The sequence below is a fragment of the Oncorhynchus masou genome, unplaced genomic scaffold (assembly GCF_036934945.1).
Source record: "Oncorhynchus masou masou isolate Uvic2021 unplaced genomic scaffold, UVic_Omas_1.1 unplaced_scaffold_1591, whole genome shotgun sequence".
Classification (NCBI taxonomy): Eukaryota; Metazoa; Chordata; class Actinopteri; order Salmoniformes; family Salmonidae; genus Oncorhynchus; species Oncorhynchus masou.
In genome coordinates, this window is record NW_027005989.1 from 32,092 (window position 1) to 57,402 (window position 25,311).

The 25,311-nt window shown below is 46.0% G+C and overlaps 2 protein-coding genes across 2 annotated transcripts in view; one reads left to right on the top strand and one right to left on the bottom strand.

The window, feature by feature from the left end:
* Positions 1-25,311, bottom strand: part of ccdc146 (coiled-coil domain containing 146) — a 54,035-nt gene that overhangs the window by 18,860 nt on the left and 9,864 nt on the right. The window contains exons 3-8 of the mRNA XM_064959488.1: positions 11,786-11,868; positions 5,175-5,381; positions 1,743-1,800; positions 954-1,130; positions 449-522; positions 1-134 (exon numbers count right to left, since the gene is read on the bottom strand). The exon at positions 1-134 is cut by the window's left edge and continues 94 nt beyond it. Of these exons, the coding sequence (XP_064815560.1) occupies positions 1-134; positions 449-522; positions 954-1,130; positions 1,743-1,800; positions 5,175-5,381; positions 11,786-11,868 (733 nt within the window). The remainder of the gene's footprint in view (positions 135-448; positions 523-953; positions 1,131-1,742; positions 1,801-5,174; positions 5,382-11,785; positions 11,869-25,311) is intronic.
* Positions 17,334-24,460, top strand: fgl2a (fibrinogen-like 2a). The gene is made up of 3 exons (XM_064959489.1): positions 17,334-18,232; positions 22,579-22,778; positions 23,088-24,460. The coding sequence occupies exons 1-3, from the start codon at positions 17,485-17,487 to the stop codon at positions 23,592-23,594; spliced, it is 1,455 nt and encodes a 484-aa protein (XP_064815561.1). The 5' UTR covers positions 17,334-17,484; the 3' UTR covers positions 23,595-24,460.

Genomic DNA, 25,311 nt, shown 5'->3' on the forward strand with positions numbered 1-25,311 from the left:
TGCGCCCCTCCACCTGCCTCCTCACCTCCCTCTTCTCCTCCTCCAGGGAGCGACAGCGGGCCTCCGTCATCTTCTGCAGAGCCGCCACCTCAGACAGCTGCTCGTCTAGGGCCGCCTTACTTTTCTCAACCTCCCTGGCCACCACAGAGGAAGACATACATGACACCAGGCTGGTAGACTGTAGGCTTAACCCAGCGAGCAAAACAGCCTGCAAAGATGTCATTCCAGACAGTTTTGACAGAGACATTGGTCTGTAGGGTAAGCCGTTTAACTCTTGGTAGGTGCCCCAAAAACTGTGGACTGGTTCAAGATTTATGTTGGGAGCCTCCCTTCCATGACTCATGAACATGGCCTTACTTCCTGCTTCAGTAGCTACAGAGTTAGTTATGAAGGTTATGTACAGCACATCACCAATACATGAATTCATAGCCAGCCACATCTTACGTACATCTTTTTCCTGTTGATCCTCTCAATCTCCTTCCCCAACTGGCCAGGCACAGACAGAAGCTGGGCCAACTCAGCCTGGTGACACAAGACAACACACCGTAGAGAAGGACATTATAGGAAGACTAATGAGCTCTTCTACTTCAATGTTCTATGTTGTTTTAAACACAAGACTGACCCTCTACCACCCTCTGCCTCCCCTCTGCCTTCCCTCTGCCCTCCCTCTGCCCTCCCTCTGCCCTCCCTCTGCCCTCCCTCTGCCCTCCCTCTGCCCTCCCTCTGCCCTCCCTCTGCCTTCCCTCTGCCCACCCTCTGCCCTCCCTCTGCCCTCCCTCTGCCCTCCCTCTGCCTTCCCTCTGCCCTCCCTCTGCCTTCCCTCTGCCCTCCCTCTGCCCTCCCTCTGCCCTCCCTCTGTCCTCCCTCTGCCTTCCCTCTGCCCACCCTCTGCCCTCCCTCTGCCTTCCCTCTGCCCTCCCTCTGCCTTCCCTCTGCCCTCTCCAACCTGTCACCTGGTTGTTTACTATGCTGTCCTTCTTGTGGTCCAGTTCTCTCTGCTCCCTGGTCATCAGTTTGTTTCTGGCCTCCATATCCTCCAGCAGGCTGTGTATCTCCTGTCTCCTCTGAGACACCTCCTTCCTCAGCTCCTCACTGCTGTCCTTCAGGGCCTTCGCACGCTTCTCCAGCTCCTGAGGACACACCAGGAGCAATGGCTTATGGGACATACAAAATACATCAACATTGACACAAATACACATTAATGCAAGTGCAAATCATGGACACACACACAGTACTGTGCCAGCTATTAGAAGGGGATATCAAAGGTAATAGCTGGGTCGTGACTTTCCTGGGAGTCTGATTATATACATCCATGTGATTATAGTGTAGCTGTACTGGGTGTTAAAAGGTAACTACTATTTAACTGTAACCAAACCAACTGTAATAACAAGTTCATTAAAGGAGTAATGTAAAATATCATTAGATCAATGATCGGGCCTCTCTTAGTGGTCGACACAGAACCATGTATGGTACCACAACCCGGTGACAACGAGGAGACTGAACCGCAAAGAAGCCAGCCTCATCAATCAAGCATTTGGACAAGGATGCCTCCCAGCAAAGACACTGTCTGTTTCTCTGTCCTCTCACTGTGTGTGTCATTTCTCTGCTTCTACATGAGGGATTTACTGCTGTAGGTGACACGAAGGAATGTCATGCTGTGGTGCCAGGTGTATGATGGGACAGATCGTGTGAATGACTATCAACGGGAGAGAAATCTGTGACTGTTGCACTGAGATACTTACAACTGGTTTGGGTTGAGACTCATACTCTTTCTCCAGGCAAAGCTTCTCTTCTGTGAGACTGTAAACAGACACGGCATCATTTACAGCACGTGTCAGACTCCTTCCATGGAGGGCCGAGTGTCTGCAGGCTTTCACTCTTCACTAATTACCAAGGAACTCCCCTTACCTGGTTGTCTAGGTCTTAATTGAAAAGAAAAACCTAAAACCCACAGACACTAGGACCTCCGTGGAACGATGTCGACACCCCTGATTTAGAGGAAGGAACAAGAGGAAGGACCTTGAACATAAATTCTCAGAAATACAGAGAAGATGTAAAAGTGACCAACGTTGACGACAAGCTTAGGAAACAAGTGACTGTGCAATATGCTCAAGTAACCTTGCCTCGGCCTGAGGTCAACCCCCTAACACAGTGGTGGAGGACAGACGACCAGGGTTCTACTGTAACTCAGTTGATAAAAACAGGCAGGGAAATATAGCCATGTAGCCATACTGAAAATATGTATTGCTTTCAGAAAAGTGTTGGTCAAATTCTGAGAGTTTCTTTGCAACATCTGAGTGAAACAGTGATTAGTCAGTGGTTGCTACTATGTGAAAGGTTCAACTGAGTTCAACTGTTGACAGGGTTCAGATATTTAAGTCCAGCGGTAGATATTAAATTCCTGACACTTATAAAATATCCTCAGTGAGAAATTGCTGGGTGGATAGACAGCCCTGCAGGCTACTTTCACAGCACTTGTGTTGCTTCCTGGTCATCTGTAAATACTGCATTTGAAGCTAAAATGACTGACAGTTGAATTTCTGTCTGGCTTGTGATCAAGGGCTTAACATTGCACATCTGAAGACATATCTTCCCAGTGAGCATCTGTCTGTCGTGTGGAGGGTAGTTCACCAGAGGAAGAGAGGAGGCTGCCAAACGGACTGTCAGAGCTATACGCATCCACAAGATAATATACAACAAGAGACAGCCGAGTTCATTACAACATCTAGTCAGAATGCAATGTAAGCAATGGTTTTCATTTAGCCTCATATTTCAATTACTGCTGTAGGTCTACTCATCTTAACAAGAGAAACAACATTTACCCACAGATAGGAAGGTCATATCTTCAGGAACAATGTGAATATCATTTACCCACAGATAGGAAGGTCATATCTTCAGGAACAATGTGAATATCATTTACCCACAGATAGGAAGGTCATATCTTCAGGAACAATGTGAATATCATTTACCCACAGATAGGAAGGTCATATCTTCAGGAACAATGTGAATATCATTTACCCACAGATAGGAAGGTCATATCTTCAGGAACAATGTGAATATCATTTACCCACAGATAGGAAGGTCATATCTTCAGGAACAATGTGAATATCATTTACCCACAGATACGAAGGTCATATCTTCAGGAACAATGTGAATATCACTTACCCACAGATAGGAAGGTCATATCTTCAGGAACAATGTGAATATCATTTACCCACAGATAGGAAGGTCATATCTTCAGGAACAATGTGAATATCATTTACCCACAGATAGGAAGGTCATATCTTCAGGAACAATGTGAATATCATTTACCCACAGATAGGAAGGTCATATCTTCAGGAACAATGTGAATATCATTTACCCACAGATAGGAAGGTCATATCTTCAGGAACAATGTGAATATCATTTACCCACAGATAGGAAGGTCATATCTTCAGGAACATGTGAATATCAATGTGAATATCATTTACCCACAGATAGGAAGGTCATATCTTCAGGAACAATGTGAATATCATTTACCCACAGATAGGAAGGTCATATCTTCAGGAACAATGTGTTCTAGGCCCCATCCCTGGTGAATCATAGTGTCGTCTCAAATGGTACCCTAATCTCTATGTAGTGCACTACTTTTGACCAGAGCCCTATGGTCCCTGGTCTAATGTAGTGCATTATATAGAGAATAGGGTGCCATTTGGGACAGCCATAGCCATATTCTAGTCCTTGCTGATTAAATGACTGATGAAGAGACCTTTCCTTTCATGTCCTCTTTCTTTGTTTTTTACACAAGCTTGTTTCATCAGTTGCTAAGCAATGTTCCAATGGCCTCTCCATGGCCTTTCTAACTGTGTGTGTTGTGCAGAGAGAGGACAGCGGCGTTCTTTTCCGTGTTTCGGAGGCGTGTTTGACCTTTCGGACACAAGGACAGGAGTGTTGTTGAGAACAAGTGGAGAAGACTAGTGACACAGCTGGCTAGAGCCAGAGGCACACCTAATAATGAATCATTTGGTGGGTTATATTTGTCCAGTTTCATTATACGGGTGTGTGAAATAGAAATGTGTTTATTGCATATCCCCCTGAGACACCCTCAGAGACTGGGGTCACAGCCAGGGTCAGCCATTATCAACAGCAACCTTGGAGCAATTAGGGTTAAGGGCCTTGTCAAGGGCACAATGGCAGATTGTTCACTTTGTCGCTAAGGGATTTGAACTAGCGACCTTTCAGTTACTGGCCCAACGCTCTTACCCCTAGGCTACATGCCGCACATACCACTTCCAGGACTGACTGGACTAAAATGGCTCAAGAGCTGGGCATACCCTTAACCTCAGACAGAGACAGACATACACAAAGACAGATACACAGACAGATAGACACACAGAGAGATAGACACAGAGATAGACACACAGACAGACAGATAGACACACAGACACACACACAGACAGACAGACAGATAGACACACAGACAGATAGACACACACACACACACACACACACACACAGACAGAGATAGACACACAGACAGACAGATAGACACACACACACACACACACACACACACACACAGACACACACAGACAGATAGACACACACACACAGACAGACAGATAGACACACAGACACACACACACAGACAGACACACAGACAGATAGACACACAGACACACACACAGTAGACAGATAGAGAGATAGACACACACACACACACACAGACAGACACACAGACACACAGACACACACAGACAGACACACACACACACAGACAGACACACAGACAGATAGACACACACACACACAGACAGACAGATAGACACACAGACACACACACACAGACAGACAGATAGACACACAGACACACACACTTTCACAGACAGATAGACACACAGACAGACACACACACAGACAGACAGATAGACACACAGACACACACACACAGACAGACACACAGACAGATAGACACACAGAGAGATAGACACACAGACAGACAGACAGACACACAGACAGATAGACACACAGACAGATAGACACACAGACAGATAGACACACACACACACAGACAGACAGATAGACACACAGACACACACACAGAGACAGACAGACAGACAGACAGACAGACACACACACACAAACAGACAATCTCTCTCTCTCTCCGCTAGGCTCTAGTCAGTGTGTGTCCTCACCACTCTAGCTGGTAGTTCATCTGGTAGTCCCTCTCCTCTGCCTGCCGCAGGTCGTTGTGGGACTTGAGGAGCTGCTGTCGCATGCGGCTGACCTCTGTGTCCGGCCCATCAGGGAACTGCTCAGCCATCTCCAGATCTCTCTGCTGGCGCTCCAGCTCTGCTCTGAACCGCTGCTCCTGCAGCAGCCGGATCTCTGACTGCTGAGAGCTGGGGTGGGGAGATGGGAGTCACAGACAGATCTCTGACTGCTGAGAGCTGGGGTGGGGAGATGGGAGTCACAGACAGCCAGGATCTCTGACTGCTGAGAGCTGGGGTGGGGAGGGGAGTCACAGACAGATCTCTGACTGCTGAGAGCTCACAGACAGATCTCTGACTGCTGAGAGCTGGGGTGGGGAGATGGGAGTCACAGACAGATCTCTGACTGCTGAGAGCTGGGGTGGGGAGATGGGAGTCACAGACAGATCTCTGACTGCTGAGAGCTGGGGTGGGGAGATGGGAGTCACAGACAGATCTCTGACTGCTGAGAGCTGGGGTGGGGAGATGGGAGTCACAGACAGATCTCTGACTGCTGAGAGCTGGGGTGGGGAGATGGGAGTCACAGACAGCACATCTCTGACTCACAGACAAACACAGGTACTTATGGGTCATATGACAGGGCAGAGATGTGGTCAGTTGGCTCAGCTCATCACCCTCAGGTAGGAGGGGTCACACAGGTCCTAGTGGCACACAGACACAGATGCTGGTAGGGACCAGGGAATTATGCACTGAGTCTACAAAACAATAAGAACACCTTCCTGCTGAGTTGCACCTTGTTTTGCCCTCAGAACAGCCTCAATTCATTGGGCGTGGACTCTACAAGGTGTCTAAAGAGTTCCACAGGGAGGCTGGTCCATGTGGACTCCAATGCTTCCCACAGTTGTGTCAAATTGGCTGGATGTCCTTTGTGTGGTGGACCATTCTTGATACACACAGGAAACTGTTGAAAAACCCAGCAGTGTTGCAGTTCTTAACACAAACCGGTCCTCCTGGTACCTACTACCAGACCCTGTTCAAAGGCACGTATGTCTTGCCCATTCACCCTCTGAAGGCACACTGACACAATCCATGTCTCAACTGTCTCAAGGATAATACTCCTTATTTAACCTGTCTCCTCCCCTTCATCTACACTGGCTGAAGAGGAGACAGGTAACATCAATAAGACAGATAACCTGTCTCCTCCCCTCCATCTACACTGACTGAAGTGGATTTAACAGGTAACATCAATAAGGGATCAGATAAGTCTCCACAGACCATCTACACTGACTGAAGAGGATTTAACAGGTAACATCAATATGGGATCATATCATTCACCTGGCTTCAGAGTCTGTCATGGTCAGTCTGTCATGGAAAAATATCATGTTCATAGATGTTTTTTATACTGGTGAGTCATGTTAAACAGATGATGGGTCATGTTAAACAGGTACTGATGGGTCATGTTAAACAGGTACATGGGTCATGTTAAACAGGTACTGATGGGTCATTTTAAACAGTACTGATGGGTCATTTTAAACAGGTACTGATGGGTCATGTTAAACAGGTACTGATGGGTCATGTTAAACAGGACTAATGGGTCATGTTAAACAGGTACTGGTGGGTCATTTAAACAGGTACTGATGGGTCATTTTAAACAGGTACTGATGGGTCATGTTAAACAGGTACTGATGGGTCATGTTAAACAGGTACTGATGGGTCATTTAAACAGGTACTGATGGGTCATTTGGTCATTGTTAACAGGTACTGATGGGTCATGTTAAACAGGTGATGGGTCATGTTAAACAGGTACTGATGGGTCATGTTAAACAGGTACTAATGGGTCATGTTAAACAGGTACTGGTGGGTCATGTTAAACAGGTACAGGATGGGTCATTTTAAACAGGTACTGATGGGTCATGTTAAACAGGTACTGATGGGTCATTTTAAACAGGTACTGATGGGTCATGTTAAACAGGTACTGATGGGTCATGTTAAACAGGTACTAATGGGTCATGTTAAACAGGTACTGATGGGTCATGTTAAACAGGTACTAATGGGTCATGTTAAACAGGTACTGATGGGTCATGTTAAACAGGTACTGATGGGTCATTTTAAACAGGTCTGATGGGTCATGTTAAACAGGTACTGATGGGTCATTTAAACAGGTACTGATGGGTCATGTTAAACAGGTACTGATGAGAGCTGGGGAATTAAACAGGTACTGATGGGTCATGTTAAACAGGTACTGGTGGGTCATGTTAAACAGGTACTGATGGGTCATTTTCAGGTACTGATGGGTCATGTTAAACAGGTACTGATGGGTCATTTAAACAGGTACTGATGGGTCATGTTAAACAGGTACTGATGGGTCATGTTAAACAGGTACTGATGGGTCATGTTAAACAGGTACTGATGGGTCATGTTAAACAGGTACTGATGGGTCATGTTAAACAGGTACTGATGGGTCATGTTAAACAGGTACTGATGGGTCATGTTAAACAGGTACTGATGGGTCATGTTAAACAGGTACTGATGGGTCATGTTAAACAGGTACTGATGGGTCATGTTAAACAGGTACTAATGGGTCATGTTAAACAGGTACTGATGGGTCATGTTAAACAGGTACTGATGGGTCATGTTAAACAGGTACTGATGGGTCATGTTAAACAGGTACTGATGGGTCATGTTAAACAGGTACTGATGGGTCATGTTAAACAGGTACTGATGGGTCATTTTGGGATGGGTCATGTTAAACAGGTACTGATGGGTCATGTTAAACAGGTACTGATGGGTCATGTTAAACAGGTACTGATGGGTCATGTTAAACAGGTACTAATGGGTCATGTTAAACAGGTACTGATGGGTCATGTTAAACAGGTACTGATGGGTCATGTTAAACAGGTACTGATGGGTCATTTTAAACAGGTACTGATGGGTCATTTTAAACAGGTACTGATGGGTCATTTTAAACAGGTACTGATGGGTCATTTTAAACAGGTACTGATGGGTCATGTTAAACAGGTACTGATGGGTCATGTTAAACAGGTACTGATGGGTCATGTTAAACAGGTACTGATGGGTCATGTTAAACAGGTACTGATGGGTCATTTTAAACAGGTACTGATGGGTCATGTTAAACAGGTACTGATGGGTCATTTTAAACAGGTACTGATGGGTCATTTTAAACAGGTACTGATGGGTCATTTTAAACAGGTACTGATGGGTCATTTTAAACAGGTACTGATGGGTCATTTTAAACAGGTACTGATGGGTCATTTAAACAGGTACTGATGGGTCATGTTAAACAGGATGGGTCATTTTAAACAGGTACTGATGGGTCATGTTAAACAGGTACTGATGGGTCATGTTAAACAGGTACTGATGGGTCATGTTAAACAGGTACTGATGGGTCATTTTAAACAGGTACTGATGGGTCATGTTAAACAGGTACTGATGGGTCATTTTAAACAGGTACTGATGGGTCATGTTAAACAGGTACTGATGGGTCATGTTAAACAGGTACTGATGGGTCATGTTAAACAGGTACTGATGGGTCATTTTAAACAGGTACTGATGGGTCATTTTAAACAGGTACTGATGGGTCATTTTAAACAGGTACTGATGGGTCATTTTAAACAGGTACTGATGGGTCATTTAAAAACAGGTACTGATGGGTCATTTTAAACAGGTACTGATGGGTCATGTTAAACAGGTACTGATGGGTCATGTTAAACAGGTACTGATGGGTCATGTTAAACAGGTACTGATGGGTCATTTTAAACAGGTACTGATGGGTCATTTTAAACAGGTACTGATGGGTCATTTTAAACAGGTACTGATGGGTCATTTTAAACAGGTACTGATGGGTCATTTTAAACAGGTACTGATGGGTCATTTTAAACAGGTACTGATGGGTCATGTTAAACAGGTACTGATGGGTCATTTTAAACAGGTACTGATGGGTCATTTAAACAGGTACTGATGGGTCATTTTAAACAGGTACTGATGGGTCATTTTAAACAGGTACTGGTGGGTCATTTTAAACAGGTACTGATGGGTCATTTTAAACAGGTACTGATGGGTCATTTTAAACAGGTACTGATGGGTCATTTTAAACAGGTACTGATGGGTCATTTTAAACAGGTACTGGTGGGTCATGTTAAACAGGTACTCATGGGTCATGTTAAACAGGTACTGATGGGTCATTTTAAACAGGTACTGATGGGTCATGTTAAACAGGTACTGATGGGTCATGTTAAACAGGTACTGGTGGGTACTGGTGGGTCATTTTAAACAGGTACTGATGGGTCATTTTAAACAGGTACTGATGGGTCATGTTAAACAGGTACTGATGGGTCATTTTAAACAGGTACTGATGGGTCATTTTAAACAGGTACTGATGGGTCATTTTAAACAGGTACTGATGGGTCATGTTAAACAGGTACTGATGGGTCATTTTAAACAGGTACTGATGGGTCATTTTAAACAGGTACTGATGGGTCATTTAAACAGGTACTGATGGGTCATTTTAAACAGGTACTGATGGGTCATTTTAAACAGGTACTGATGGGTCATTTTAAACAGGTACTGATGGGTCATTTTAAACAGGTACTGATGGGTCATGTTAAACAGGTACTGGTGGGTCATTTTAAACAGGTACTGATGGGTCATGTTAAACAGGTACTGATGGGTCATGTTAAACAGGTACTGGTGGGTCATGTTAAACAGGTACTGATGGGTCATTTTAAACACACTGGTGGGTCATTTTAAACAGGTACTGATGGGTCATTTTAAACAGGTACTGATGGGTCATTTTAAACAGGTACTGATGGGTCATTTTAAACAGGTACTGATGGGTCATGTTAAACAGGTACTGATGGGTCATTTTAAACAGGTACTGATGGGTCATTTTAAACAGGTACTGATGGGTCATTTTATGGGTCATTTTAAACAGGTACTGATGGGTCATTTTAAACAGGTACTGATGGGTCATTTTAAACAGGTACTGATGGGTCATTTTAAACAGGTACTGATGGGTCATTTTAAACAGGTACTGATGGGTCATTTTAAACAGGTACTGATGGGTCATGTTAAACAGGTACTGATGGGTCATGTTAAACAGGTACTGATGGGTCATTTTAAACAGGTACTGATGGGTCATTTTAAACAGGTACTGATGGGTCATTTTAAACAGGTACTGATGGGTCATTTTAAACAGGTACTGATGGGTCATGGGTTTTAAACAGGTACTGATGGGTCATTTTAAACAGGTACTGATGGGTCATTTTAAACAGGTACTGATGGGTCATTTTAAACAGGTACTGATGGGTCATTTTAAACAGGTACTGATGGGTCATTTTAAACAGGTACTGATGGGTCATTTTAAACAGGTACTGATGGGTCATTTTAAACAGGTACTGATGGGTCATTTTAAACAGGTACTGATGGGTCATTTTAAACAGGTACTGGTGGGTCATGTTAAACAGGTACTGATGGGTCATTTTAAACAGGTACTGATGGGTCATGTTAAACAGGTACTGATGGGTCATGTTAAACAGGTACTGGTGGGTCATTTTAAACAGGTACTGGTGGGTCATGTTAAACAGGTACTGGTGGGTCATTTTAAACAGGTACTGATGGGTCATTTTAAACAGGTACTGATGGGTCATTTTAAACAGGTACTGATGGGTCATTTTAAACAGGTACTGATGGGTCATTTTAAACAGGTACTGATGGGTCATTTTAAACAGGTACTGGTGGGTCATTTTAAACAGGTACTGGTGGGTCATTTTAAACAGGTACTGATGGGTCATTTTAAACAGGTACTGATGGGTCATTTTAAACAGGTACTGATGGGTCATTTTAAACAGGTACTGATGGGTCATTTTAAACAGGTACTGATGGGTCATTTTAAAAACAGGTACTGATGGGTCATTTTAAACAGGTACTGATGGGTCATTTTAAACAGGTACTGATGGGTCATTTTAAACAGGTACTGATGGGTCATTTTAAACAGGTACTGATGGGTCATGTTAAACAGGTACTGATGGGTCATTTTAAACAGGTACTGATGGGTCATTTTAAACAGGTACTGATGGGTCATTTTAAACAGGTACTGATGGGTCATTTTAAACAGGTACTGATGGGTCATGTTAAACAGGTACTGATGGGTCATGTTAAACAGGTACTGATGGGTCATTTTAAACAGGTACTGATGGGTCATGTTAAACAGGTACTGATGGGTCATGTTAAACAGGTACTGATGGGTCATTTTAAACAGGTACTGATGGGTCATGTTAAACAGGTACTGATGGGTCATGTTAAACAGGTACTGATGGGTCATTTTAAACAGGTACTGATGGGTCATTTTAAACAGGTACTGATGGGTCATGTTAAACAGGTACTGATGGGTATAATAATATGGCTCAGGTCCAGTCCAGTCCTCATACAGTCCAGTCCTCATCCAGTCCAGTCCTCATCCAGTCCAGTCCTCATCCAGTCCAGTCCTCATCCAGTCCAGTCCTCATACAGAGTGACTTGTGTTATCCATGTGAACGTGTAAGGAGCGTCTATGGACAGGGAGAGATGAGATCACTTACCTTTTCAAGGTGTCATGGAGCAGGCTGAAACTGGCTTTGAGCTTCGCTGCTTTGGTCCCGCTGATCTTCCCAGTAGAGAACAGCTACAAGAGAACAAAATCCTTCCTTCAATAATCATCTGCCGAAAGCCTTGGACCAGAATCAGCATCTGGGAAGCCATCCATGTCTCTCCATCTGACCACAGAGCGATTAGCTCTCCTTGCACATGTCAAATAAAAGCTCTACCACACAGATTAGATGGTTCCAGTGGTTGTAAACAAGTCTGTTGTTTACCCCCCCCCCCACCTCACTCTAGTGTTTATCACCGTGCCAATGCTACAGAACATCTGTGTTTGTTTCAACTACAAAGGAACAAAAACAGAGCTCCACATCCCTAAATGCAATTCAGTTGCTATTCAGCGATAAAACTCTTTATCCAGCTGATCTTCACAGAGCCAGGCTGATCTTCACAGAGCCAGGCTGATCTTCACAGAGCCAGGCTGATCTTCACAGAGCCAGGCTGATCTTCACAGAGCCAGGCTGATCTTCACAGAGACATGCTGATCTTCACAGAGCCAGGCTGATCTTCACAGAGCCATGCTGATCTTCACAGAGCCAGGCTGTGATGGCTGGAATGATGAAAGACACATCAAACAGCCAACACGTGTGTGCATCACTAATGTTTTAGGTGATTGTCTTAGATCAGAGTGAACTACCACACTGTGAAACGTTACAATGCCTTCCTCTCACCGGGAAACTACAGCTGGCAGAAAACAACTGATACCTTTGGATTCATCTCATTAGAGTTCATCAGAGTGCTGCAGGTTTACTGGAAAACCCCATGTCTTAAAGGGAACATGGAGAATAACAAAGGTATAGAATCATGTATTATTGACCTGGGGCTGGTTGCTCACCCTGCATCAAGAGGTTAATGAGTCATACAGATATAGAGACACATAGGACTACAGGTGTAGAGACACACATAGGACTACAGGTGTAGAGACACATAGGACGACAGGTGTAGAGACACACATAGGACTACAGGTGTAGAGACACACATAGGACTACAGGTGTAGAGACACATAGGACTACAGGTGGACTACAGGTATAGAGAGGACACATAGGACTACAGGTGTAGAGACACACATAGGACTACAGGTGTAGAGACACACATAGGACTACAGGACTACAGGTGTAGAGACACACATAGGACTACAGGTGTAGAGACACACATAGGACTACAGGTGTAGAGACACACATAGGACTACAGGTGTAGAGACACACATAGGACTACAGGTGTAGAGACACACATAGGACTACAGGTGTAGAGACACATAGGACTACAGGTATAGAGACACACATAGGACTACAGGTGTAGAGACACACATAGGACTACAGGTATAGAGACACACATAGGACTACAGGTATAGAGACACACATAGGACGACAGGTACAGGTATAGAGACACACATAGGACTACAGGTATAGAGACACATAGGACTACAGGTATAGAGACACATAGGACTACAGGTATAGAGACACACATAGGACTACAGGTGTAGAGACACACATAGGACTACAGGTATAGAGACACACATAGGACTACAGGTGTAGAGACACATAGGACTACAGGTATAGAGACACATAGGACTACAGGTGTAGAGACACACATAGGACTACAGGTATAGAGACACACATAGGACTACAGGTGTAGAGACACATAGGACTACAGGTATAGAGACACACATAGGACTACAGGTATAGAGACACACATAGGACTACAGGTATAGAGACACATAGGACTACAGGTGTAGAGACACATAGGACTACAGGTATAGAGACACACATAGGACTACAGGTATAGAGACACACATAGGACTACAGGTATAGAGACACATAGGACTACAGGTGTAGAGACACATAGGACTACAGGTATAGAGACACACATAGGACTACAGGTGTAGAGACACACATAGGACTACAGGTACAGGTAGAGACACATAGGACACATAGGACTAGGACTACAGGTGTAGAGACACACATAGGACTACAGGTATAGAGACACACATAGGACTACAGGTGTAGAGACACACATAGGACTACAGGTATAGAGACACACATAGGACTACAGGTGTAGAGACACACATAGGACTACAGGTATAGAGACACACATAGGTATAGAGACACATAGGACTACAGGTGTAGAGACACATAGGACTACAGGTATAGAGACACACATAGGACTACAGGTGTAGAGACACACATAGGTATAGAGACACATAGGACTACAGGTATAGACACACATAGGACTACAGGTGTAGAGACACACATAGGACTACAGGTATAGAGACACACATAGGACTACAGGGTAGAGACACACATAGGACTACAGGTATAGAGACACACATAGGACTACAGGTGTAGAGACACATAGGACTACAGGTATAGAGACACATAGGACTACAGGTGTAGAGACACATAGGACTACAGGTGTAGAGACACACATAGGACAGTGTAGAGACACATAGGACTACAGAGACACATAGGACTACAGGTGTAGAGACACATAGGACTACAGGTGTAGAGACACACATAGGACTACAGGTGTAGAGACACACATAGGACTACAGGTATAGAGACACATAGGACTACAGGTGTAGAGACACACATAGGACTACTACATAGGACTACAGGTGTAGAGACACACATAGGACTACAGGTGTAGAGACACACATAGGACTACAGGTGTAGAGACTACACACATAGGACTACAGGTATAGAGACACACATAGGACATAGGACAGGTGTAGAGACACACATAGGACTACATAGAGACACATAGGACTACAGGTGTAGAGACACATAGGACTACATAGAGACACATAGGACAGGTGTAGAGACACACATAGGACTACAGGTATAGAGACACATAGGACTACAGGTGTAGAGACACACATAGGACTACAGGTGTAGAGACACACATAGGACTACAGGTATAGAGACACATAGGACTACATAGAGACACACATAGGACTACAGGTATAGAGACACATAGGACTACAGGTATAGAGACACATAGGACTACAGGTGTAGAGACACACATAGGACTACAGGTATAGAGACATAGGACTACACATAGGACTACAGGTGTAGAGACACACATAGGACTACAGGTGTAGAGACACACAGGACTACATAGGACTACAGGTAGGGAGAGACACATAGGACTACAGGTGTAGAGACACACATAGGACTACAGGTATAGAGACACATAGGACTACAGGTGTAGAGACACATAGGACTACAGGTATAGAGACACACATAGGACTACAGGTATAGAGATACACATAGGACTACAGGTATAGAGACACACATAGGACTACAGGTATAGAGACACATAGGACTACAGGTATAGAGACACATAGGACTACAGGTATAGAGACACATAGGACTACAGGTATAGAGACACACATAGGACTACAGGTGTAGAGACACACAGGACTACAGGTATAGAGACACATAGGACTACAGGTATAGAGACACACTTTTAGAGAGGAGATCCAGGCCTGGTTGGTACTGTAACTCTGACAGTTCTGTCTGTTAGAGAGGAGATCCAGGCCTGGATGGTACTGTAACTCTGACAGTTCTGTCTGTTAGAGAGGAGATCCAGGCCTGGTTGGTACTGTAACTCTGACAGTTCTGTCTGTTAGAGAGGAGATCCAGGCCTGGTTGGTACTGTAACTCTGACAGTTCTGTCTGTTAGAGAGGAGATCCAGGTCTGGTTGGTACTGTAACTCTGACAGTTCTGTCTGTTAGAGAGGAGATCCAGGCCTGGTTGGTACTGTAACTCTGACAGTTCTGTCTGTTAGAGAGGAGATCCAGGCCTGGTTGGTACTGTAACTCTGACAGTTCTGTCTGTTAGAGAGGAGATCCAGGCCTGGTTGGTACTGTAACTCTGACAGTTCTGTCTGTTAGAGAGGAGATCCAGGTCTGGTTGGTACTGTAACTCTGACAGTTCTGTCTGTTAGAGAGGAGATCCAGGTCTGGTTGGTACTGTAACTCTGACAGTTCTGTCTGTTAGAGAGGAGATCCAGGTCTGGTTGGTACTGTAACTCTGACAGTTCTGTCTGTTAGAGAGGAGATCCAGGTCTGGTTGGTACTGTAACTCTGACAGTTCTGTCTGTTAGAGAGGAGATCCAGGCCTGGTTGGTACTGTAACTCTGACAGTTCTGCTCAACCAACATGGAATAGGTTCTACACCTGCATTGCTTGCTGTTTGGGGTTTTAGGCTGGGTTTCTGTACAGCACTTTGAGATATCAGCTGATGTAAGAAGGGCTATATAAATACATTTGATTTGAATAGGTCAATTATAAACTCTATGGTTTTCCCTTCCTCTGTAAAAACTAAAGACAGTTTCTCGGTCAGTGGCTGGGAGCCACTTAAAGGAATGGATAGTCGAAAAGTTTCAATTCTCAACAACAACAAAAACAGTTACCATATCAGTTATATAGAGTTCCAGGCAGTTACAATATTCATAAGGATGAGTCATGGACAGTAAACTATTCCATAGATATGGTAGGAATAACAAGTTCTTAACAAGTTCTTTTCCTGCAGGTGAGGAGGACTCGTTAATGTGTAGCCCGTCTGGCTCAGAGGGACAATACTTCCTGATCACAAGATGGCTGACGTTGACCCATGACCGCCACCACACAGAGCCCTGTGGCACTGCCAGTTTCAGCCTGCTACAGGATTTGAGCTGTTCTGTTTATCTTTCAGGGCTCTACAGTCATCTCACCTTTGACCCAAAACTAAGGTGTATAACGTGAGTTTCAATAAGAGGGTTTGAATTGCAAATATTGCATCACTTTCAATATGACTCATCCTGAATGAAACACCTTACTGTGGAATAATATAGTGTGAATGACTTCCAGCCTGTGAAGAGCTATAGCCCACTATACAGGAATCCCACAACCCACCACAACGTCCATCAGTAGGAAAAGCCAACAACTTGTCGTGGCAGAGAGAAGATGCTCCGTATACAAATGAGCCTCTCAGACATTAGAGTTGTGGTGATGTCATATTCATACATTGAATCTAAAACTGTCATGGCAATGAGACCAGAGTTAAGAAGGAACGAGACACATTGGTGTTGATCCACAGCAACACTGAGATTGGAGCTTGGATACTGTAGGACTGTAGGACCATAGCCTTTCTCTCTGTTCAGGTGATCTAGTATCAGCCCTCTAAGACCCTCAAACCGACCACTTCTACCACTTCATAAAGGGCTTAGTGTCCTAGTTCAGGATAAATATCCAAGAATACAAAACAGCAAAACAACAAGAGGGGGAAAACCTACAGGAGAGAATGTTAATTCCATTGTACTGACTCACTTGTCTGTTCAGGGAAATGGGCTGACTTCTAAAGGACTGCAGCTCAGTCAGAACTCTGCCTTCCTACTCTCTCTTTAAATGGTTGACTTTGCTGCTGGTATGGAGTGGTGGAATTACGCAACACAGCCCCTCCCACCCCTCCCTCCTTCCTCTCTCCCCTGATATTAATGACACAACTATCTCAGGCAGGAGGCAGTCTCCTGTGCTCACTCTCCTGCAGGCTGCTCTCTCACGCTGCTCTCGCTCTCTCGTGACTGCGTAGCTGAGAAACACACACTCACTCACTCACTCACTCACTCACTCACACACACTCAGTCAAAACACACACCATGAGGCTGTTTGTGCTGTGTGTTGTGGCCTCCACCACTCTTCTGCTGGCAGTCCCATGGAGCTCCGCAGCAGAGCCAGGAGACAGAGCCCAGAGATGGGATAAGGTCCAGGATAAGGCTGCTACAGGAGAGGTTTCAGGGGTTTGCCCTGTGAGGATGAAGCCTTCTGGCCAGTGTGGAGAAGAGGACGACTGCCCCTACCAGATCACCCTGCCTCCACTGACCATCCAGCTGCCCAAGCAGTTCAGGATGCTGGAGAAGACCATGAAGGAGCTGCAGAGCCTGAAGGAGACGGTGAACTGGCTGAAGAGGGACTGTCAGGAGTGCCGGCAGCAGGCTGACCAGAGCCTGCAGAGGGACAGCGGGGAGGCAGCAGGGGGTCCCGGTACGGGACCAGGGTTTCTGGAAATACAGTCTAGCACCAGTAAGGAGGAACGAGGAGACGGGGGAACCAACACAGGGCCTGATGGGGATGGCATTGGCACCGGTTCTGGTACTGGCAAAGGCACCGTCTCTACCGGCGGTTCTGTGTTTGAGATGCAGGTGAAGATGAACAAGATGTCCAACAGCCTGCGTAACGCACGGGGACAGATCACGGCTCTGCAGGGCCGTCTAGAGGAACTAAGCCTGATCAACATGAGGAACGTGGAGGCCATCGTGGACAGCAAGGTGGAGAACATCACTGGAGTGATCAACAAGCTCAGTAACAACTGTAACCACCAGTGTGCCGTCCAGCCCTCTCCTCAGTGTACGTCTACTTACTCTCTTTCTTTCATTAACCAAATAGGTTCTTGACAATTTGACAGGAAAATTCTGTATAACCTTTAAGTGATTTACAAAATGCTCTGTTATTACTAAACTATCATTTTTCTGTGAAGTGCAGAACTCCCCTCAGTGTAAGTGTTATTGAAAATAGCCCCCCTGTTCTCTTATAGAAGCTCCTCTAGTCTCTTGTTATTGCTAACCTATTGTTCTCCTCTAAGCATCAGCCAGACTTATTATAAAAGCAGGCTTTCATGCACTGCATGCAGTACTGTACAGTATGCCAGCCCTCTGTACTGAGTGTGAGTACTCTGCCATATCACAAGGAGAGTTGCAGGTTTAACTCCAGATCATCACCCTTTATTTATGCATGGTCCTAAACTAACACTGCTACTGTACAAGGGAATTACATTGTTTACTCACACTTTATCTTTCAAAACTCATTGGGATAATCTGAGTGTGAGATATTCTGATATTTTGAGTGTGAGATATTCTGATATTCTGATATTTTGAGTGTGAGATATTCTGATATTTTGAGTGTGAGATATTCTGATATTTTGAGTGTGGGATATTCTGATATTTTGAGTGGTCCTTCCGATGGAAAGAGATATGTATATTTTCATATGGGCTTAATAGGAACCAATTTGAAACAAATAATTTTCCTGTCAGTTTCAATACTGTAGACCACTGGAAGGTACTTCCTTTTGGAGATCTGAACTGAAAACCCCATGTCCAATTATCAATGGAATGCAAACTAGTCATGTCAAAGATCCATTTCCATCGAGAGGTAACTCCAGGGGACATATTTCAGTAGTAATCATATAACATGTTACCATCCATCCAGATTGATATGGAACCATTCCTAAAGCATGTGACAACCATCTCCTCCATTGGCTACTATCTGAAAAACACATGTGAGATCCTTTTGAAATGGATCGACTCCCGACAGCAGTGGGATTTCTCCAGCCAGTGTACTTGTGACAGTGTTAACGTGCGGTCATTTCAGTGTGAACATTGTGACAGTGTTAACGTGCAGTCATTTCAGTGTGAACATTGGGACAGTGTTAACGTGCGGTCATTTCAGTGTGAACATTGGGACAGTGTTAACGTGCGGTCATTTCAGTGTGAACATTGGGACAGTGTTAACGTGCGGTCATTTCAGTGTGAACATTGGGACAGTGTTAACGTGCGGTCATTTCAGTGTGAACATTGGGACAGTGTTAACGTGCGGTCATTTCAGTGTGAACATTGGGACAGTGTTAAGTGTTGCGGTCATTTCAGTGTGAACATTGGGACAGTGTTAACGTGCGGTCATTTCAGTGTGAACATTGGGACAGTGTTAACGTGCGGTCATTTCAGTGTGAACATTGGGACAGTGTTAACGCGCGGTCATTTCAGTGTGAACATTGGGAGTGTTAACGTGCGGTCATTTCAGTGTGTTAACGTGCGGTCATTTCAGTGTGAACATTGGGACAGTGTTAACGTGCGGTCATTTCAGTGTGAACATTGGGACAGTGTTAACGTGCGGTCATTTCAGTGTGAACATTGGGACAGTGTTAACATGCGGTCATTTCAGTGTGAACATTGGGACAGTGTTAACGTGCGGTCATTTCAGTGTGAACATTGGGACAGTGTTAACGTGCGGTCATTTCAGTGTGAACATTGGGACAGTGTTAACGTGCGGTCATGGTGTAAACAGCTTCCTCCTTTATTACACTTGCCAACAAAGATGATGCAATGTGTTGCCTTCCGACAGTTGGTCATGGTGAGACCAGAACACTATGTAGAAGCACTTGTCTTAGATTAATCTGTCATGTTTCGTATAAGAGCTCTGCAAATGACTCTGGATAGCTTGACAAGATAATGTCAGAAGTGATTCATGTAAAGATTATGGAGAAACAGGCAATATAAAGTGTTTCCAGTAAGAGTGGGGAGCATCCAGTATCAAAGTGCAGTAGTGCTTGTGTTCTGTTGTTGACACAGCCTTCTTTCTACTGGCCACGTTTCTATCTTGATATGGGAAACTCTCTGTCGGCTCAATGACAACAGAACGTCAGCAGTCAGACATCTCCCAATCTCAGCCCTGTAACGGATCATTAAGCCCTCATTCACAGTTAAACTAAACAGTGTGCTTCCTATCTCTGATTGGATTTGAAGGTGTTCGCAGACACACATCGAGGGAGTCTACCTTCGGATCATTTCACTGAATCATGTTCTCGATTCATTTATAAACACTTTTAAGCTTCATCTCATGTCCCAAGCCTTTTTCTGTAGGAATTAAAGAACCTGTTTGCCTGTAATGTGAGACTGCTTTTCACTGGGACGATGTTACTTCCAGATGAGGGTTTTATGTCTGCATACTTCCTTGATAATACAGCTGCTCTTCTGTTGCTGTCAATCCCCTTTATCAGTCTGCATGGCTGTCTGTCCATCTGTCTGACGGACTGTTATATTTGGGTCAGTCACAGCCTGGTGCCCATATTCTGAGAACCACTAATACTATCACATATGGGCAGACTTTGATAGGAGTACTGCCCACAGGGGGGAGATACGGAGACACACACACACACACTCACACACACGCACACACGCACAAACAGCCTGCTCTTCCGTGCTCTGCTCTGTCCTCTTCTGTGCTCTGCTAACTCAACTCCTCTCTCATGCTTCCTAGGCTCCTATCCTGAGCAGTCGACTGGCGTCACTTTCCAAAACTCAGGTTTTCTAAGCTCCAGAAGTGTCTGTCAGGATGCGTTATCATCACACACACAGAGTGGGGACTGGCAGGCTCTCCAGCAGCCTTGGTTAATCCCATGTTACACGTTCCCACGTTTTGACAAGGCTGTGCTCCCCTTATATGAAAACAGTGACGGCCATGGCTCAACTCACTCAGTCAGCTCTGGGACTGGAAGTCAGTAACATTCCATGCAATGCCTGCTGGGTTGTGAGAGTCTTGTGCTTTGAGGGAAACAGTGTTTTCTTTACTCCTCGGACACTGACCGTTGTCCTCTCTCTCCCTCTCCCTCCCCCTGCCCTGTCTCTCTCTCTCCCTCCCCCTGCCCCGTCTCTCTCTGTCTCTCTCTCCCTCTCCCTGCCCTGTCTCTCCCTCTCCCTCCCCCTGCCCTCTCTCCCTCTCCCTCCCCCTGCCCCGTCTCTCTCTCTCCCTCTCCCTCCCCCTGCCCTGTTTCCCTCTGCCCACTCTCCCTCTCTCTCTCTCCTCTCCTCTCCTCCCCCTGCCCTGTTTCCCCTGTCTCTCTCTCCCCTCTCCCCCTGCCCTGTCTCTCTCTCCCTCACCCTGCCCTGTCTCTCTCTATCCCTCTCCCTGCTCTGTCTCTCTCTGTCTCTCTCTCCCTCCCCCTGCCCTGTCTCTCTCTCCCTCCCCCTGCCCCTCCCTCCCCCCCTGCCCTGTCTCTCTCTCCCTCCCCCTGCCCTGTCTCTCTCTCTCCCTCCCCCTGCCCTGTCTCTCTCTCCCTCTCCCCCTGCCCTGTCTCTCTGTCTCTCTCTCCCTCCCCCTGCCCTGTCTCTGTCTCTCTCTCTCCCTCCCCCTGCCCTGTCTCTCTCTCTCTCCCTCCCTGCCCTGTCTCTCTCTCTCCCTCCCCCTGCCCTGTCTCTCTCTCTCTCCCTCCCCCTGCCCTGTCTCTCTCTCTCTCTCCCCCTGCCCTGTCTCTCTCTCCCTCCCCCTGCCCTGCTCTGCTCTCTCTCTCCCTCCCCCTGCCCTGTCTCTGTCTTTCTCTCTCCCTCCCCCTGCCCTGTCGCTCTCTCTCTCTCTCCCTGCCCTGTGACAGACCATCTCTCTCCCTCCCCCTGCCCTGTGTCCCTCTCTCTCTCTCCTCTCCCCTCCCCCTGTCTCTCTCTCTCTCCCTCCCCCTGCCCTGTCTCTCTCTCTCTCTCCCTGCCCTGTCTCTCTGTCTCTGTCTCTCTCCCTCCCCCTGCCCTGTCTCTCTGTCTCTCTCTCTCTGACCTCCTCTCCCTCCCCCTGCCCTGTTCTCTCGAACTGGAGGACTCTCTCCCCCCTGCCCTGTCTCCTGTCTCTCTCTCTCCCTGGCCCCCTGCCCTGTCTCTCTGTCTCTCTTCTCTCTCTCTCTCTCCCTCCCCCTGCCCTGTACCCTCTCTCTCTCCCTCCCCCTGCCCTGTCAGCCAATCTCAATCTCTCCCCCTGCCCTGTCTTCTGGGGAACATGGCACAACATGTCTAGTGAAGCATACCCCCCCTGCCCTGTCTCTCTGTCTCTCCTCTCCCTCCCCCTGCCCTGAAACATCACAAATCTTTTTCTCTTCTCTCTCTCTCTCTCTCCCTCCCCCTGCCCTGTCTCTCTCTGTCTCTCTCTCACAACAGTCATCATCGCTCCCAAGGACTGCTCTGACTACAACATGCTAAAGGAGAGGAGGAACGACGTCTACCGGGTCACGCCAGACCCCAGGAATGGCACGTTCCAGGTCTACTGCGACATGGAGTCGTTCGGCGGCGGCTGGACCCTGGTGCAGCAGCGCCTCAATGGCACCGTCAGCTTCAACCGCTCCTGGGCTGAGTACAAGGTTAATAAACCCATTTGACAAAACTCTGTGACAGACCATGGTCAGTAACATTCCATGTAATGGCCTGCTGGCCTGTGAGAATCAGGGAAAACATGAGGCTGTGTCCCAAATGTCACCCTATTCCCTATTTGGGACAGATTTGACTCCTCTGACACAGACCTTTACCTTTTTCTCTCTCTCTCTCTCCCTGCCCTTGCCCTCTCTCTCTCTCTGTCTCTCTCTCCCCCTGCCCTCTCTCTCTCTCTCTGTCTCTCTCTCTCCCCCGGCCCTTGCCCTCTCTCTGTCTCTGTCTCGTCTCTCTCTCTCTAGAGGGGATTTGGTGACCTCCGGGGAGAGTTCTGGTTGGGCAACGACCGCATCCACCTCCTGACCAAGGCCAAGGACATGGTTCTGCGCATCGAACTGGAGGACTTCCAAGGGGTGCGGGAGTATGCCAAGTTCGACCAGTTCTACGTAGCCAACGAGTTCCTGAGGTATCGCCTCTCCATCAGCGGGTACAGTGGCACGGCCGGCAACGCGCTGCACATGAACCAGCACTTCAACCACGACCAGAAGTTCTTCACCACGCCAGACAGGGACAACGACATGTACCCGTCAGGGAACTGCGGCGCGTACTACAGCTCTGGGTGGTGGTTTGACGCCTGCATGTCAGCCAATCTCAATGGGAAATACTACCACAAGAGATACAAGGGCGTGAGGAACGGCATCTTCTGGGGAACATGGCACAACATGTCTAGTGAAGCATATCCCACCAACTACAGGCAGGCCTTCAAGACGGTCAAAATGATGATACGGCCAAAGAACTACGCTCCGTAAAGGAAAGCAGCATGAGAACGGAAACGACCGGAAACATCACAAATACTTTTTTCTTCTTAACTTTCTGCTCCTTTGACCTTTCTGTCTCCCACTGTCAAGTTGAACCACACGGTTCAGAGACAGTCTGAGACATCTGGGTTCCCGGTAATAAAACAGCAATGAAATCTTCAAAAGGTTGGAAAAGTCTCCACCGAAGACAAACGTATGATATCACAGTCAGGAAATGTCTGGCTATCGGTCAAACAACATACTATGGACCATGTGCCACTGAACTAACAACAGCAACAAAATGGAGTCAGGTATGTTTGCTTTCTGCAGAATAATTATATTGGTTGACTGCAGGCACTGCAACTGTTTCCAGACATCTGTAATTCCATTTTCTGTATAATACTGCCACCTAGCGTTAAGTCATTATACTGCCACCTAGCGTTATGTCATCACATTGCATCCTCATCTAGACAGGCAAAGCAGCATGGAAACTAAAGGCCGCAAGTTCAAGGAGGAAATGTACAGTATTTATTTTTGAAAGTATGATAGCTTTTATATAACTAATATATGGACTGTATGTTCATGCAGTACACAGTGATTGCCTAAGATGAGTACCCAAAAAAGTATTGTATTCGGAATAAAAAGTATTATATTGGGGTTGAGAAGTTGACCACAGAGAAGTTTAAAAATAAAACATGGAGTATTTTGACTTGTATGAAAAGGTTTAAAGTGTAGGTATATTTGAATAGAATAATTGATTATGTAGCTTGATGTATAGAACTGTATGTACACTAGAAGTTTTTGTTCACCTTCTATTGTCCTATTCAAAAAAGTATTTACTTTTTATATAAAAACATAAATAAACTTTTTACAGATTTGCACCGAGTACTGAATGTTTTGTTATCCATATCCCACATGAAACACAGCAGGCAAATAGCCCTGACCAGGCCTATATCTGCCAACCATCAGCAGGCAAATAGCCCTGACCCAGCCTATATCTGCCAACCATCAAGCAGGCAAATAGCCCTGACCAGGCCTATATCTGCCAACCATCAGCAGGCAAATAGCCCTGACCCAGCCTATATCTGCCAACCATCAGCAGGTAAATAGCCCTGACCAGGCCTATATCTGCCAACCATCAGCAGGCAAATAGCCCTGACCCAGCCTTTATCTGCCAACCATCAGCAGGCAAATAGCCCTGACCCAGCCTTTATCTGCCAACCATCAGCAGGTAAATAGCCCTGACCCAGCCTATATCTGCCAACCATCAGCAGGTAAATAGCCCTGACCCAGCCTATATCTGCCAACCATCAACAGGCAAATAGCCCTGACCCAGCCTATATCTGTCAACCATCAACAGGCAAATAGCCCTGACCCAGCCTTTATCTGCCAACTATCAACAGGCAAATAGCCCTGACCCAGCCTATATCTGCCAACCATCAGCAGGCAAATAGCCCTGACCCAGCCTATATCTGCCAACCATCAGCAGGCAAATAGCCCTGACCCAGCCTATATCTGCCAACCATCAGCAGGTAAATAGCCCTGACCCAGCCTATATCTGCCAACCATCAGCAGGTAAATAGCCCTGACCCAGCCTATATCTGCCAACCATCAGCAGGCAAATAGCCCTGACCCAGCCTATATCTGTCAACCATCAGCAGGCAAATAGCCCTGAACCAGCCTTTATCTGTCAACCATCAGCAGGTAAATAGCCCTGACCCAGCCTATA